At 42.9% G+C, this 14,732-nt stretch overlaps 1 protein-coding gene across 1 annotated transcript; it reads right to left on the bottom strand.

Annotated features, from left to right (window-relative positions):
- Window positions 1–4,688: 4,688 nt before the first annotated feature.
- On the bottom strand, window positions 4,689–14,702 carry LOC141975554 (acidic mammalian chitinase-like). Its single transcript, XM_074936004.1, has 11 exons — window positions 14,655–14,702; window positions 13,286–13,341; window positions 12,832–12,861; window positions 11,345–11,546; window positions 10,193–10,249; window positions 7,606–7,771; window positions 7,211–7,335; window positions 6,635–6,758; window positions 6,304–6,486; window positions 5,729–5,845; window positions 4,689–4,966 (listed from the first exon to the last, which is right to left on the bottom strand). Exons 2-11 carry the CDS (start codon window positions 13,299–13,301, stop codon window positions 4,832–4,834), a joined length of 1,155 nt encoding a protein of 384 aa, XP_074792105.1. The 5' UTR covers window positions 13,302–13,341; window positions 14,655–14,702; the 3' UTR covers window positions 4,689–4,831.
- Between the last annotated feature and the right edge of the window lie 30 nt (window positions 14,703–14,732).

The raw sequence follows: 14,732 nt of genomic DNA on the forward strand, positions 1-14,732 counted from the left end.
GTCAGGTTTAGAACATGCTCCAGTGTCAAAGTGTATGTGGGCAGTGTGTGTGGGGGGGGCGGAGTTTAATAAAAGCATGACTTTTGGTGCTAGTGGGTTTGATTCTCTACTGCGCTGGGTCTTGCACTGTGATTGACAGTAGTGCAAGGTGGGTTTAAAAGGCTAGCAAATCGGAATGTGCAGGAATAAGCAAAGTAGTGGAGGATTAGGCCCAGTGGCTAAACTTGGCATGGCAGTAACAGTGTTGGTGCTGCATTTCCAGCCAGCAGCAGGTGGTTATGTTCACCTCATAAGCCTGAGGATCCTCGTCACGTAGATTGAAATCCATAGGAGTTAGGCTCCTAAATGCCGTTTAGGTTCTGGCCCATACCATTTGTTGCTCTTTCACAGAGATTGTGATGGAAGACAGATGCTGCCAGAAGGTCATCAGCTGTGGATCTAGAAAGTCTGCTTAGTGTTAATAAAAAATAGAAGGGGTTGGGTTTTTTTAATTCTAGCAACGTCCTGCTTATTGGAGGACCCTAGAAAAGCAAGCTGCCCCAGGGCATATCTACAATACAAGCTGGAATTCATGACCTGGAGGTGTTTGGGGGAGGGGGGGAAGAGTTAAGAAGGGGTTGAAGATGCACATGCTTATCCATTTCCTGTGTTCTTTCTTCCCACTCCCTTGCATGCTTGCAAGTCTCTCAAAGAATAGATGGATTCTGAAACTAGTAACTCCACCACTGGAATGATCCTCCAACGCGGATACCCCCTTCTAGCCATAAGCCCTCCTGCCCCTTCCCCAAATGCAATTAATAAAATCTAGCGAAAAAAATAGAAACAAAAACCCAGTCCTGAGCTGAGCTTTTACGCCAAACAGGGAAAAGTGCCAGAAATTCCATAAAGTCCATTGGAGACTTTGTTATTGATCCTGATTTTACAGGGAAGGTGCTCAGATGCTACAGTGAGGGACAGCAGCATAAAACCCGACAATGGATAGATAATTTCCATGCCAAGCCTGTATTACCTTCTGAAACCATTATAATACAAGAGTAATCCCTTGTCACGCTAAAGCTGGCAGGATATAGCTCTGAACGCAGAGGCTTTAGCGGCAGTTGCTGATATTTCTTAAGCAACGTGTTATCAGTCCTCATAGTAACTGTGCTTCCTCTTATTACACACCCTCAGAAATGCGTAGTTTTTCTTGACGGCATAATTTATCTAAATTCATGCTAGGATATCAGGGCAAGGAGGTAATGTTTGTGCATAGTGTGGGAAGTCCCATTATGCCAGTCACTATATCGTTTTCATACATTTATTCAGAAGCCACGGACCTCAGTGCATTTTCGTTTGTGCAACAGCTGCAGTACAATATTCATGGGATTGCTACTCTTCAATAAAGTTACAGGAATTCACCTGGAAATTTTGTGCACAGGTCACATTACTGAGAGCCTTCACTGTCATAGGGGAATAACTCAGCTAGTGAACATACCAAGTCAGCTACATAAAATCTTTCAGGCATTCTCTCAATGGAGAAAGCTTTCCAGAGAGTTAGATGTATTTATTTCAATGTGTTAGATTTCTTTGGGACTTGTGGAATTAAAATTACACACTCTTTTAGCTTTAATCTTTCCTCAGAACCCTAGGGATTGATGACATTATTATTTAATATTTACCTCACTCAAAGGCCCCTTGCCAGGCAGAGCCCCATTATTTTAGGCACATAAACACTGGCATCTCACCTGGACCAAGATGGTGAAGCGATGCTTGTCCTCGGGGGCGGGGGAGCCCCTAGAACGTGTTCAAAGTCCAGGTCGATCCCATCAAACCCATACTGATGGAGGTACCCAATGACGGAGTTGATGAAAGTTTTGCTGACAGTGGCTGTGGCCACCATGGTAGTGAACCTGGGAAGAACGGATTTCTTAGTTAGACTGGCAAACCATCCTCACTTTGACTCCCAACCCTACTATTCATCAGCAGCAACTCCTCCGTCTATTTTCCTGGTCACCCCTTTTGTAAATGCAGCTCCCTGCCTTCCCAGGCCAAGTCAGCCTCCCTTTCATTGTCTCTGCCATCATTTTCATCTGTCATCAGAGTTGCACATGGTTCACAAGTGTCTCTTTCACCATTGTCATCACCTTTAACGTTCCCTTTGTGCAGAGGGTCAGCCTGAGCCCATTTAGGCCCCCCAAAAGAGGGCTTATTTGGTGCTGGCCCTCTGGACAGGAGTAAATTTCATCTTTGGAACATGTTAAGTGCCACATGAAGACTCTTTTATTCATCACTATCCTAATCTTCATCCCCCCAGACTCTCCTCATCACCATAGCCATCCTCCTCTTCCTCCATCACCTATCATTCTCGCTATCATTATCCCCATCAACGCCACCCGCTCCGGCTCTGCTCTTGACCAGGGGACCATCAACAGCCATCACCAGCGTGTCACCAGAATGTTCATTTCCATCCCTAGCCATCACACACAACTTAGGGAACTCACGTCTGGGTCCCAACGTTCCATCCTCCAATGGCTAGCACGGTGACCATTTTCTTGTTGCTGTGGGAGAGAGTAGGAAAAACAATGAAATATATTTAGAGAGAGCAAGGCATCTGTTTGTTTTTTTAAAAATCAAGCTTTTCCTTCTAGAAGGGCAGATCCTCAGCTGGTGTAAATCAGCGTCACTCCATTACAGCCAATGGAACGACGTCAGTTCACACCAGCTGAGGAGCTGGCCCAGAGATGTAGGAACTAATAGTTACTGACCATTGAACCATGGGCCGAGGACATTATTGTTCCATTCGTACGGAGCTCTCTCATTGTTGCTCTTGGTGGCAAAGGCATAAGTTACATAGGTACTGAAGCATAGGGCCACATTTGCTGGTTTATATGTAGCAGTTCTATAAATCAGAGTAATAAAATAAATAATAATAAATTGACCACCGATAGAAACATCACATAAGATGTAACAGACAAATATCATCAAAAAACAACCTGACACATTGCCCCCACGTAGCCAGAAAGGTGGTCTCAAGCCATCATTTTCCTCCCACTCCACTTCTTCTGCTAAAGTAGGTATCAACTGGTGATTTGGTCCCTCCCCTTTTGCCTACCAGTGGAGAGGGATATACAGCTGGCCCACGAGTTGCAGAACTTGTATGGGATGTATGGGCCCCAAAGCAACGATACCCCTATTGGCCTCTTGCTTTGCTTGTGCTGAACATGTGTAACTGAACAAGTTATATAAGAAAAAGAGTTGAAGGTTTTGTATAGAGGGGTGATCAATACAGTATCACCATAATGCACAAGATACTAAGAACTAATGCAAGTTAAACAAGGTAAACAATTACGTTGAGATTACATATGGCCCAATCTCTACAGCCACTGGACTCTCCCTTACCTGCTCTATCAACCACTCCTCCTTGGCACAGACACCGTGCCAACACTGTGAAAATGCTGTTATCTGAAAGGCCCAGGGTGCCTCTTGTGTGTTTGAACTTGCTTTAGAAAAAGATTGAAGAATTCACTGGAGAAGAGCTAGCCAGCCATTGGGAGTCAAGGTAGTGTGCTAAAAAGCCGCTCAGATTTTCTTCCAAGCAAACAACACTACAGAGCCCCGAAGAAATATCTACAGAAGCAAGGCTGGAATTTGCATTGTATCAGTAATGTTCATGAACCCAATGTATTCTTTTCCCCATAGGCTATTATTCCTGACTCCCCACATTATTATCTCCCCACACTAGGCTTAGTTGTGTCCTTCAGGTGAGGAAGGAACCAATTGTTTTTCAGAATAATTGTTTCTCATTCAAATCAGCTGGCTTTACAGCTGCATAAAGATGACTCATGCTCTTTGGGCTTGGGAACTTGATCTCCCAACACCTGTTCACCTGGGAAGTGAAAGTCGGACATGAGCAATGGCCCATCTAGTCCAATATCCTGTCCCCAACAATGGCCAGTGCAGCAGGTGCTTCAGAGGAAGGTGCAAAACACCCTGCAATAGGCACTGATGAAACCATAAAATAGCTCGTCTTTGTGATGTTGGAAGGAAAACTGAAGGGAATTCATATGGTGCCGCAAACACAAAGCAAAACACGCTCATGAATAAGGCAATACTTTCTTGCTTTTGGTTGCATTTATTTATAAAGGAAGGGACTCCAAGAGTGCTTACTATAGGAATGCTACAGCATTTTGAGACACATTACATTGGGGTTCCAAAGCAAAACATGGACAGCATATTTTATGTAATCCCAAGATTCAGAATCAACACAGTACTGAAATGGGATAGCCAGACTATGTGATCTGCTGAAAGCCTGGATCTGAACTCTTTCTGGAACAGGGCCCCACCTCTGGATACTCCAAATTTCTGGGCTGTTGATAGTTTTGGTTTGACCCACTACAGAGATGGGGCTAGATCTAAATGTAGAATTTCACCAGAGTTTGGAGGTTTGGGGACAAAGGGGTTTGGAGCTCGGTCTCTCTTGGTATATTTTATACATAATTAGAATTATCTCTGGTGTTTCGTGAGAGGGTTCATACATACACTATGACAGCATATGGAATGGGTCTGAAGGACCAGACTGAATGCAGTAACTTCTGCTCCACAGCCAGAATGTCAGCTTGGCCCTTGCATCATGGTACACCGTGGCAGCTTTGTCAGCACAAGATTTATTTACAGGTGTTTGAATCCAAAAAAAGCAGATTAGGAAAAACAGAGTTTAGTCGTTTCTGCAACTAGGGCCTGATCCAATAGAAAAACTCCCCTTGACTTCAGTGGACATTGGATCAGGTCCCTGGACAATAAATATGATGTTTCCCTCCCTGCTATGCTCCTTTCTTGTCCAACGATTTGGCTCTCAGTTTCCAAGGAGAACCTTCAGCTTCCCTACAAGAGGGTTGGCTCCTGCACCACAGAAAGAGCCAGTGAAATCATCCATGCCAAGAGCCCAAACCATGGCTCCTCCGTAGCGCTTCTCCTTCAGGAACTGGGTCTGCAGAAAAAGAACAGACAGCTATGTGCAACGTCCACTGCTATTTAAAACTGGCATGCAGTAATGTGCCTTAGGGAACAACACTGAATTGGGAGAGGGGTGGCTCAGATGAGGTCTTTTGTACCTCTAACTTTGCCTCCATTGATACCAGGTAACCAGAAATTGTTTCAGAGGAAGCATAGCATCTGCTAAGCAATAAAGTGGCCCACGCAAATACATTTACAGTACAGCGTGCAGCGCAGCACCGTATGTGCCCAGTGCAGCAAGAATGCACCAAGCAGACTTCCGTGAAATATATGTAGGATCATCCTTGTGTGGTGGAGCCACCTGGGATTGCTAAGAACAGGTGAAACTTACTCAAAGCTCCTGTTATTTCCAGTTGTGCCTGTCTAACCAATCACAGTGCAGGCCTTGAAATAAATTCATTTCTCCGGAGAGGTTTCTATAGTATTTTAGTGCCATTTCAATTATATAAACTTTAGGAAGAAACGTAATGTCTCCACTTGAGCTCTGAGTCTTCTTCCTCGTGAGCCCTACCACTCCATTCCTAACAAGGTCTGCTCAGAGGGCTACATCCCCAGCTGGTGTAGGTTGGCATCATTCCACTGACTTCTAGGGGGCCACACTGATTTACATCGTCTGAGGATTTGGCCCCATGCCTCTGCCCGGAAGTTGGCATTGTCTCATCTACTAAGGGACACTTATGTGTTCCTGTTTCCAAGGCTTTCTAATGAGGATCTTGTGAAAATGACAAGAACCCACCTTGATCTCAAAGCTCCTCACATTGTCATATCCGACCCACTCTCTGTCTTTGAAGGCATATGGGACCTTCTGCGCTTCAATCCAGCTGGTGGTGGCTCCTTTTAAGAACGTGCAAACCTGTGTAAATGAAAGTCAGTAACAGCCAGTGAGCCAGATTCACTACATATGAGGACACATTCTAAGTTTAAACAGAAAGTATGGGGGGGAAGAGATGACTTAAGCAATCTATAGTCCTGTCCATTACAACAAATGTCTGTCACATACTAGAAAAGTATAAACAAATAAAAAAGCAAGTTTGCTCTAGAAATCTTGTATGGAGGAAGAATGGTACAGTGGTTAGCGCACTGGCTTGGGACCCAGGTTCAAATCCCTGCTCCACCATAGACTCCCCGGTGTGACCTCAGGCAAATCTCTCTGTGCCTCAGTTTCCAATCTGTAAAACAGGGATAATCTCCCTGCCCTACCTCACAGGGTGGTCAGGAGGACAAATACATTAAAGATAAGTGCTCAGACACTACAGTAATAGGGGGCCATGGAAGAACCAGCGATAGATATAACTTGCTTGAAATGCTTACCTCAAAGTAAGCCAAGATGCCAGATTCACGGGTATACACCCCAGGAGACCCACCCCCAGAGGCTGGAGCACCAACCCCAGTATTCGTAGTGGAAAGCTTGAAAGTTCGTCCATACGTTGGGAATCCCATAATGAGTTTCTCAGCTGGAGCACCATTATCCTGCCAGTATTTCATAGCATATTCCTGTAGGAAGAAAACCGTTCACAGTAACATGACTTTCACCCCAGACAAATACCAAACCCTGGGCCTGATCCATTGAAGTTGGTGGAAAGATTCCTATTGACTTCAATGGTACTTGGATCTAGCCCTGTATTGTTATTTGTTTTCTTACACAGTTGTAGAAAGGAACTTTGTCATAGTCATCTGAGCCCTTGTGCAAGGGGCTGTTGTGTCCCGTGACCGACACCCAACTTCCATGGAAGTCGTAGGTCATCACATTGATAAAATCAAGACTCCTAAATGCAAACAAAACAAATGCCACAGTAAGGAATCCATTTCCTAAAAGACTAAGACCTCTTCACTCTGAAGGGCTTAAGAACACCCAGACTAAAGAAGTACAAGACAAGCTAGATTGTGATAAAGATGGCAAGTCCTTCAGGATCATCCTTAGATATTGGATAACAACATTTGATGTAGAGAGCGATCTAAACTGAAACCTTTTCTCCAAGCTCCCAAACTTTGGTGGTTTGGATAAAATTGGACTAGGATCCGAATTAACCCTGGGGTTGATTTCATTGGATTATTCTTTAATGTGGATAGGAAAGAAGAGCAAGACAGACAAACTTCAGGATTATTACCTAACAACATCTACTGGGACTACATCCAAAGTTAAGCCAACAGACCCTACAATGCACAGACTTTTCCTTATGTTCTCGCTAGCCACCTTGCAGAAATCATTTTGACTTACCTCCCCAGTGCAGCAACTTCATATCCAGCATCCATGGTGTCTTTACTGGAAGACACAGCTGCTGAAACCAATAGCCTTGCACGTCCTGTTCTTTGTCCTTCTTCAACAAAAGCTGCTACCATTTCCTGCAAGTATAAAACAAAGAGCAACGGTCAGTCTTGTTCACTTGAGATAAAGAACAATCTAATGGGAATTAGGCCTTTTTTAAAATTTGCAAACGTCTGCAAATAATTTGAATACCCCTAACGTTGTCTGTGATCACCCTTCATCTCATGTCAAAACAAGCACTTTTCAGACACAACTAACAAATTACAGGGCTACACGTCAGCAATTAACTAAAACATTTCAATGACTTTGATGAGCTTTGGATCATGCTATTGACTGTACTCCTGTACCTGAACTAAAATGGTGAAGCGATGCTTGTCCTCTGGAGGGCTTCCCCTGGAACCAGGATATTCCCAGTCGAGATCTAGCCCGTCAAACTTATACTTGCGGAGAAAATCAATCACTGAATTGATGAATGTTTTACGATTAGCAGGCAAGGAAACCATGGCAGTAAATCTGGAAGAAATCATTTTTGTCTGACGATTGCATTATTAGCCCCACCCGCCTCCTCCAGTCTTTCCAGATGGCCAGATCCTGAGCTGGTGTAAATCAAGGTAGCGCCACTGATTTCAATGGTGTTATGTTGTTTTCCGCCAGCTGAGGACCTGGCCCATAGTTTCCATCATACCATCTATTATCTCAACAGCCTTATCTCTCTGCTGATGTCTAATGCTTTTCATTATTGTTTTTGTAATCAGATTTCTCTAAACCTTTTCCCTTTATCTCTTCCCCCTGCACATCGTTGCAACATTACCTCCTCTTTTCATCATCTAACCATCAATTACTAACAAAACAGAGGTCTAAGCATAAGGCTTGATCATGTGCTGAGCCCCCAGACCCCGGTCCAGCAAAGCCCAGCTTTAAGTCCAGGAGTAGTCCCCGTGAAGGCAATTGCACTGCTCACATACTTAAAGTTAAGCACATGCTTAGGTGCTTTGCTGGATAGGACCAGAGGGCTCAGCACCTTGTAGGATTTATCCCATAGCACATGATCCAAAGCCCGCTGAAGTTAACGAGAGTCTGTCTATTGAATTCAATAGGCTTTAGATATATCCAGGCTTGGAAGGATTCAGTTTTTAAATCAGAAAAATGTCAGTACACAAGGTACGCTCATACCTTAAATACTGCATGCAGATCTGGTCACCCCATCTCAAAAGAGATGCATTAGAATTGGAAAAGGTACAGAGAAGGGAAACAAAACTGATTTGGGGTATGGAACAGCATCCATACGAGGAGAGATTAAAAAGACGGGGATTATTCATCTTAGAAAAGAGAAGACTTAGGGGGATATAGAGGTCTATAAAATCATGAAAGATTTGGAGAAAGTGAATAGGGAATTGTTATTTACCCCTTAACATGGCACAAGAATTAGGGATCATCCATGGAAATTAATAGACAGCAGCTTTAAACTAACATAAGGAAGCACTTCTTCACACAACGCACAGTCAACCTGCGGAACGCATTGCCAGGAGATGTTGTGAAGGCTATAAATATAACTGGGTTCAAAAAAGAATTAGATACGTTCATGAAAGATTGACCATCTTGGCTAATAGCTGTTGATGGACCTGGGATGCAATCCCATGCTCTGTATGTCCCTAAATCTCTGACTGCCAGAAGCTGGGATTGGACAGCAAGGGTTGGATCATTCAATAATTGCCTTGTTCTGTTCATTCTTCTGAAACATTTGGCACTGGTCACAGGCGGAAGACAGGATACTGGGCTAGGCAGACCACGATCTGACCCAGTATGGCCATTCTTATGTTCTTATGATTTCACCACACACACAAACTGATGAAAAAATGTTTCCAGCAATAATAATAAAAATTTACAGATAGACCAAGTAAGAAAAATGCTGCCCGACAACTTCTTAGAGTCAAAATCCAGTGCTTTAGACTTCTGAATTAGGTTTCTTACAAATGTACTAGCCAATGAATAGTCCAAACAGGTATGACTTGTTGATATAAGGACATGTGATGTTGACAATTTGTATTTTAAGAGTTAATAAAGCTTTAACTTTTTGAATCTCAGCATCTACAGTCATTAAATAATTGTCTGACATCCCCCCATAATTTCATGCAACTCTAAAAATTTAAATTTAAAAATTCTTAGAAATAAACATTGATGTTATCCATCAAAATTATTTTTAAAAATATATCAAATTTGGCCAAGTCCAAATACATCCCATTATCCAGACTCTGGAATAATAATTATTATTATTTGTGTTGCAGTATCACCTAGAGGCTCAAAACTGGTGCTCCATTGTACTGGGCACTGTATAAACACATAGTAAAAGTCAGTCATTGCCCCAAAGAGTTTACAATCCAAATAGACAAGACAGACCAAGGGTGTTAAGGGAAAGCGAGGCACAGAGAAGGAAGTGACTTGCCCAAGATCACATAGCAAGTCAGTGGCAGAGCTGGGAATAGAACCCAAATCTGAGTCCCAGCCCAATGTTCTGTCCAGCCAATCAGCCTTCCTCTTCATGCAGTAAGAAATCACATGCTCTTATGGATAAAGCACTGGATTGGGACTCAGAAGAGCTGGGGTTCTATTCCTGACTCTACCATTGTTCTGTTGTGTGACCTTGAGCAAGTCACTTCATGGTTCTGTGTCTCAGTTTCCCCATCTGTACAATGGGAATAATGATACTGACCTCGTTTGTAAAACGTTTTGACATATTCTGATGAAGTAAGCATTATTATTATTGTTGTTATTACTACTGTTACCCATGTCCTCTATCCCACATTGAGCGTTATACTTTCTCATTTTGATTGCCACTGTCTTCGTTAACAGTCAATACAACTGTTAAAGGAATATAGGACCCTCTTCCTTGCCGTCACCAACACCATCTTAAAAAATGAAGGGAAAAGTTCTTACTTTTGAGTACCAAAGTTTCCACCTCCAACAGCCAGGAGCGTGACAAGTTTCTTATTTCTAGAAAGCAGGAAAAAGTATTTGGGGGGGGAGGGGGGAGATTAAGTCAATAAAGATGATTATGTATTTATTTTTTAAATCTATTGTCAGCTTTTAAACAATCTTCTCTATTCACACCTCCTTAGTGGAGTTATTCCAAGTTTACACCCCTCTGACTGAGGTCAGAACCTTGCCCATTATCCTTTGCTCAGGACACTGAAGTCTACTGGCATGAAACTGATTTGCATTCACAGATTCAACACCGATACATCTAGAGATAGGTTCGAACAAAGGCCTGAAACTCAAAAAGCCCCTCCTAAATTTCTGAGGGATTGAAGTCTGGATCTGAATATCATAATAAGGGCCTTTCTGGAACTCCTGATTTGAACACCTCTTAGGTGTTGGTGAGGGTTGCAATGCAAACCCAGTTCTAAATTTTGCAGAGCAAACCTCTCTCTGTTTACTGTGTTTCTTCATGGTATGATGAGGCAACCAGAATAATCTAAACCTGCCTTAAGCAGAATTTTAAACAACAATTATCAAGTGAACTGCAAAGAAAACAACCCATTTACTTCCTGTTTTGCTACTTGCTGATGAACAAAGACCAAAACTCTTGGAAAAGGTTTACATTTTGATTGGTTTTGTTTGTTTTTTCTTGGTTGTTGGGGCCCTGATTGTTCTTTGTATTCAGACCTTGTCTATCCTAGGAAATTCTGTGCACAGCCGGTGAACTAGCAGGGTTATAACATGAAAGATACCAGAGAAGACTTATTTTTTAATTGGTAGGGGAAATGATTTGTACTTAGACTGTATAAAACTCTGGATTTGGTTTGTTTTTACTAATAGCTGCTTTAACTAAATGCTCTTTTTAAGAAAAGGATTTTGCAAACACATTTCCCAATCCACATTTCTGAAACACTCAAAAGTCCTTCAACTAAAAACTAAGGGAAAATATGATTTTGACATCCTGGTTATTTCTAAGAATAAAAAACAAGCAGGAAAAAAACCTGAAACACAAGGAAGCAAAAAGGGGCACAAAACCCCATGTTATTCATTTATAGGTCACCTTTAAATGAACTAGTTTTTAAAATCCTCTACACATTAGACGTTACTTACTTCTCCTTTAGGGCATTGAACTGCCTGTAGAGGGTTTCATCATTCCATTCCACAGTGGTGATCTTATGGTTATTCATCCCAGCAAAAGCATAGATCAAGTGGGTACACAGGAGTGGGTCCACATTTTCTGGAGTGTACTTGGCTGGTCCTGTCCTGTACTGAGACCAATTAGTAAAGTAGCACACAAGTTTGTAGGCAGAGCCTGGTTAAAAAAAAAAAGAACAAACAGTGGCACCAGTGGTGTTAGTAATACGTCATAGGTGGGATAAATCTAGGAATCTCATGGGCTGACAGCCACCCCAAACATGGCATGGCTACACAATCAACTGGTTAGAATTCGTGAGCCATGGTCTCATCTGTATATACTGTATTAACGACTGATGTCTCAGGGCTGTAAACTTTAAATCCCTACGTGGGGGGCAGGGGGCAGATTTTTTAAAGATATTTAAGTGCCTAGTAAGATTTTCAAAAGCTCCAAAGCACCCAGCTCCCAGGAAGTCAGACACCTCTCTACATCTTTAGGCACTGGCTTAAATACCTTTACAAATCTGGCCCAACATTCCTTGGCTACTAAGCACCAAACTATAAATGGAGTCAGTACTCCAGATTCCCATCAGTGCTTCTGCATGGTTCTCTTGCTTCCCAGTTCACGGCAGACAATGTAGTGGAAAGGACACACATGTTTCATCCTCATAGACAATATGACATCTGGTACTTTATCTATTACAGATGTGTGTGGCTGGCAATATAGACAAATGACACCATTTTCACATTAGATTGGGGTGCTGGAACAATTTTTATAGTGGGGGTGCTGATGATGGAAACCATGGAAGCCATGTATTTGGGTTGTTATTACTATTTCAAGCCGGGGGTATGGCAGCACCCCCAGCACCAGCACCCTTGTTTTAGACAATATATAATTCAATAAAGGGCCTCATGTGAGTCCAACAAGTAAAACATACACCAGTTGCCCTAATGACAGGTTTCAGAGTAGCAGCTGTGTTAGTCGGTATCCGCAAAAAGAAAAGGAGGACTTGTGGCACCTTAGAGACTAACAAATTTATTTGAGCATAAGCTTTCGTGAGCTACAGCCCACTTCATCGGATGCATTCAGTTGCCCTAAGTTATACATATGTTCGTTCCATGTGGAAACACCAGGTTAGTTTAAAGCTTCCCCTGCCCTTGTCAAGACTATGTAACACTTTCTCATCCTTTGCCAGTCCTAAAGTCCATATTCAGTGCCTGATTTTACTCTCGCACTGGTGTAAATCAGGAGTAGCTCCTTCGAAGGCAATGGAGTTGCACCATTGGGAGAGGATTATTATGTCATCAGTCTTCACTTAGGCAAAATTCTCATGAACTTCAGTGACAGATTTGCCTGTAGTAGGAATGGGTGAAAACTGAACAGGGACTTGGGGATTTGACCCATTGTCTCTATTTATATTATCGGCCCCCAGACACCTAACCAGGGAACAAGACATTCTTACCCAGCTGCAGCTGCACAAGAATGGCCAAGCCTGCAAACCAAATGAAAATGCATTAGAAAATAAGTCAGTCTGGTACTTCGTACTCTTGGCACCCATTCACTTAGGGTGAAATTCATTCCTGCGCAGAGGGGCCAGCACCATTTAAACCCCCATTCGCGCCCTCAAAGTGCTGCATAGGCCTTCTGCACGTGGGTGAATCTTACCCATTAAGCATAAGGTAGCCAAAATCCATTAGAGCAAAGTCTGTGCTGAAACATCCCCATGTAGGATGCTGCTGTTTCATAGATTTTGAAGGCCAGAAGGGGCCATTAGAAAATCTAGTCTGACCTCCTGCATAACACGTTAGAAAGGCGACAGATTTGTTTGAGTCTCATCCACAGCTTTCAATTCCTGGGCAAGGATTCCCCAACTGTAATGGTTAAAGTGTCATTGGGAAGGGATCAGATTTACTCACCAGCCCATAGCAGCATCTTCCCCACCTCAGCTTCAGATTTTGGCTTCAGGAATTACCTATAAATGGGAAGGGGGAAAAAAAAAAGAAAGACTTGTATAGGAAACATGGGAGCAACAGGTTTCAGAGTAACAGCCGTGTTAGTCTGTATTCGTAAAAAGAAAAAAGAAAAGGAGTACTTGTGGCACCTTAGAGACTAACCAGTTTATTTGAGCATGAGCTTTCGTGAGCTACAGCTCACTTCATCGGATGCATAGCATATCGTGGAAACTGCAGAAGACATTATATACACACAGAGACCATGAAACAAAACTTCCTCCCACCCCACTGTCCTGCTGCTAACAGCTTATCTAAAGTGATCATCAAGGAAGGCCATTTCCAGCACAAATCCAGGTATTCTCACCCTTCCCCCCCCCCCACACACACACACAGACACACATACAAACTCACTCTCCTGCTGGTAATAGCCCATCCCTCTTTGAAACCTCTCTTTATAATGCGCATGATAATCAAGGTGGGTCATTTCCAGCACTAATCCAGGTTTTCTCACCACCCCCCCCCACGGTCTGTGGGGGGGGGGGGGGAGGGTGAGAATACCTGGATTTGTGCTGGAAATGGCCTTCCTTGATGATCACTTTAGATAAGCTGTTAGCAGCAGGACAGTGGGGTGGGAGGAAGTTTTGTTTCATGGTCTCTGTGTGTATATAATGTCTTCTGCAGTTTCCACGATATGCTATGCATCCGATGAAGTGAGCTGTAGCTCACGAAAGCTCATGCTCAAATAAACTGGTTAGTCTCTAAGGTGCCACAAGTACTCCTTTTCTTTTTTCTTTTTATGGGAGCAACAGTGGAAGTTGCAGGGTAGACAGGGGTCCAGGCAGCTGCCCATGTTTGATGCAACTCTTCTCAATACTGTATAAGTCTAGGTGACCCAGCAGCTGAAATTCCAGTGATCCCCAGTACAACTGCTCCCAATGTTGTCCCCTCTGTTGGAGCTGAACTGGACATAACAATGAAGTAAAATTTTAGAACGGGGTCCTAGTGCGGACAGGACTGAAACAGGAAAGAACAAATATTAGTGCTCTGCTAACAATAGTTTAAAAACACATGGGAATAACTGCAGCAGCTATGCACACATAAAAGCAAGCGTATAATGTGCGGTTATAAGACACATACTTTCTCAATGCACTTGGCAAAAAATCTTTTTAAAACCAAACCTATAAAATAAATCATGCATTTTAAGTTACATTTAGGTTTCTAGAGTCTCCTGTATCCAACTTAGACCTGTTGCCACAACTTACAATTCAACTCACAAAACAAAGCTAAAATTAAATGAACCCCTCCTTGATATGCCCTGCATACAACCACTGACCTGGCAAATCCCAGCAGCATAACCCAGGGTAGCTACCTGCTTCTTTCTGCTGCCTGCCTCTGCCTATTATATATACAG

This window comes from Natator depressus, chromosome 21, assembly GCF_965152275.1.
Source record: "Natator depressus isolate rNatDep1 chromosome 21, rNatDep2.hap1, whole genome shotgun sequence".
Taxonomy (NCBI): domain Eukaryota; kingdom Metazoa; phylum Chordata; order Testudines; family Cheloniidae; genus Natator; species Natator depressus.

Bases quoted from the DNA above. Each gene is read 5' to 3' on its own strand.
- LOC141975554 (XM_074936004.1), bottom strand. The intron at 10,250-11,344 runs GTAAGTAACGTC...CCTGCTTTCTAG, and splicing joins TTCAATGCCCTAAAGGAGAA to AAATAAGAAACTTGTCACGC. The intron at 5,846-6,303 runs GTAAGCATTTCA...TCATTTACACAG, and splicing joins GCATCTTGGCTTACTTTGAG to GTTTGCACGTTCTTAAAAGG.